The sequence below is a fragment of the Myotis davidii genome, unplaced genomic scaffold (assembly GCF_000327345.1).
Source record: "Myotis davidii unplaced genomic scaffold, ASM32734v1 scaffold461, whole genome shotgun sequence".
NCBI lineage: Eukaryota > Metazoa > Chordata > Mammalia > Chiroptera > Vespertilionidae > Myotis > Myotis davidii.
The window spans coordinates 3,640,460-3,643,096 of NW_006295825.1; the positions used below are offsets into that span (position 1 = coordinate 3,640,460).

The 2,637-nt window shown below is 37.5% G+C and overlaps 1 protein-coding gene across 2 annotated transcripts; it reads left to right on the plus strand.

Annotated features, from left to right (window-relative positions):
* The first annotated feature begins 6 nt into the window (after window positions 1–6).
* On the plus strand, window positions 7–2,424 carry RPS27L (ribosomal protein S27 like). Of its 2 annotated transcripts, XM_015568551.1 has the most exons (4): window positions 7–166; window positions 306–414; window positions 1,042–1,152; window positions 2,225–2,424. In XM_015568551.1, exons 1-4 carry the CDS (start codon window positions 161–163, stop codon window positions 2,251–2,253), a joined length of 255 nt encoding a protein of 84 aa, XP_015424037.1. In that variant the 5' UTR covers window positions 7–160; the 3' UTR covers window positions 2,254–2,424. The 2 variants fall into 2 exon arrangements, with proteins under 2 accessions (XP_015424037.1, XP_015424036.1); XM_015568550.1 differs by lacking the exon at window positions 7–166 and having other exon boundaries at window positions 182–414.
* The last annotated feature ends 213 nt before the right edge of the window (window positions 2,425–2,637 follow it).

Genomic DNA, 2,637 nt, shown 5'->3' on the forward strand with positions numbered 1-2,637 from the left:
CCCATCCCGACTTGGCACCGCAGGGGTGTTTCTATTGGAGACGGTTACTCGGTGGGGCCAAGAAGAACCGGGTGAACCTGACCATATGTTTCCCGGTGGCCGGAGAGCCGGAGAGCCGCGTTCCCGGGACCGGGGGACGCAAACGTCATGAAAAGTACCGATGGGGGTTAGCGAGCTCCACGGAGCAACACCCGGGGCGTGGCCTCTGCCGATCGGACTGCTTTTTGCGTGTGCTTTTCGCGTACGGTCGCATATGCCGGCGCGGTGGTTTCATTCCGGTAGTAATCATGTGCTTTTTTATTCAGTTGGCTCGAGATTTACTACACCCGTCCTTGGAAGAGGAAAAGAAAAAACATAAAAAGAAACGGCTAGTTCAAAGTCCAAATTCTTATTTTATGGATGTAAAATGCCCAGGTAAAGTTTCAGACTTAATTCTTTCCTAATGAAAATTCCTATGGGGATTGCTAGTGTGGCGTGCGTATTTGGTACCTTAGGACCCTCTGGTGAGAAGAGGGGTTGCAGAACTGGGTGTTTTCATCATAAACATATTCAGAACACGATGGAAACATTTCGGGGTGGGGGTCGGTCAGGGGTGAGGGGTGAAGATGGGACTCCCCAGGGAATATGGCATTTGATGTACTAAGTCTTCAAGCTGATGAGATGATGAGCTGCTTTTTCATGATGCAATGAAAAGTATGTTGATTCTTGAGGGTAAAGCTGTGCTGCCCAGTATGGCGGTGCGGTCATTAGCTGCATGTGTGGTTACTGAACACTTAAACTGTGGCTAGTGAAAATGAAAATATTCTGTAAGTGCAAATCACACACCAGATTCTGAAGGTGTAGCTTCCCTCCCCCCACGTATTGGTTACATGTTGAGATGATAATATTTAACAAGTTTGTGGCTACTAGACAAATTTGCTGCATCTGTGGCTTGCTATTGCACAGCACTAGAGTACTTCATCTTTCACAAGGTCTTTGCTAGGGTTACGTTGAACAAGTGCTGTGTATTCAGCTTTTCACTTTTAACTGCCCTTTTTCTAGGTTGCTACAAGATCACCACGGTTTTCAGCCACGCTCAGACGGTGGTTCTTTGCGTAGGTTGTTCAACAGTGTTGTGCCAGCCGACAGGAGGAAAGGCGCGACTCACAGAAGGTATAGCACTTGGCATTTTCTAACCCGTGATGAGATTTCATGATTGTAAATGTCTATCTTTACGGAAAGCCAATTTAAAAGAAACCTTAAATTCGTGATTACCAAAATAATTTTGTCTTTTGATTGTGTACTCTTTTAGTAAAGAGTGTCCTGTTCAATTTGACCTTGCAAAGAACTCCTTTGACTATATATATATATATATATTTTTAGGATGGAACACTTTACTTTGCTGTATTTAATCACTTAGTTTGCCTAACTTGGGTATTAAACATAAATCAGAATGGAGCAAAAGAAGAGTATACAGTGGGACATGGTTTTTTTATAAAACAGGATTTAAAAACTTCTCTTGTAACCCTAGCCTGTTTGGCTCAGTGGATAGAGTGTGGGCCCATGGACTGATTTCTCTTGTAAATATTTTGTTTCATATGTATATGGTACATAAGACAAGACAGTTTTTATCATTGCTAGTTAAGTAACAGATAGTATATAAATTTAAATGCTATCTCTGAGTAACTACTTAATGGTTAATATAAAAAATTGAATTTTAATCCTTTTTCATTTTTGTGCAGTAAGAAAATAATTCCGTATATAGTTTTCTATGGTGCAACTTGTAGATTTAGAATTCTATATGATACTTGAAATTTGCTTGTGATATTTTGGGGAACTGTGAATTCTATGTTCTCACTGGGAGAGTTATAAGTGGATTGGCAACAAATTCAAGATCTATTTGATATCTGGTAAGATATAAGTATGAAGTCAACATACTTGCAACATCAAGTTTTAACTAACAAATTCAGGCTCCTGATCTTAAATAGACTCCATTATAGCATTTGAGAAACAGGAGTGACAGAGTCACATTAGAGTAAATCCAAATATAAACGATTTATTATAGCAAATTTCTGGTACGAAAGAATAAATAACCTAAATATGAGTATTACTGTAATATCCCTAAAATATAAGTTTTTACTTGTGTTTTTGCCATTAAAACTATACCAAAGGAAAACAAACCAAAAAACTATACCAAGGACAGAATTAGACTTGTGTTTAATATGCTTTTGTAATTCTATTGCAGGATGTTCATTTAGAAGAAAGCAACACTAATGATCCACACAGCTTCCTGAATTTGGGTTATATCACAAAAAGCCTTATCAGTTTAGTAATTCTACTTAATCTACCAGGATAATGTAATTACATTTAATTTTGTAAGTATACAACAGTGATCTCCTATTTTGGTGTCAATTTTTCAATAAAGTTTTGATTATGGGAAAATTCCCATTTGCCTCTTTTTTTCGAAGTATGTGTGCGTGCTACACATTAATATATACTTTGTTAATTTGGTTTAACATTTTTTTGGTTTATTTTTCTTTGTTAAATGGCATTTAAATATATAAAATAAATATCAAAAATATGTCTTTGTTTTACTATGGTTGCAAATATCAAAAAATTTCTATATGTGACACGGCACCAGAGTTAAGTTAGAGTTTT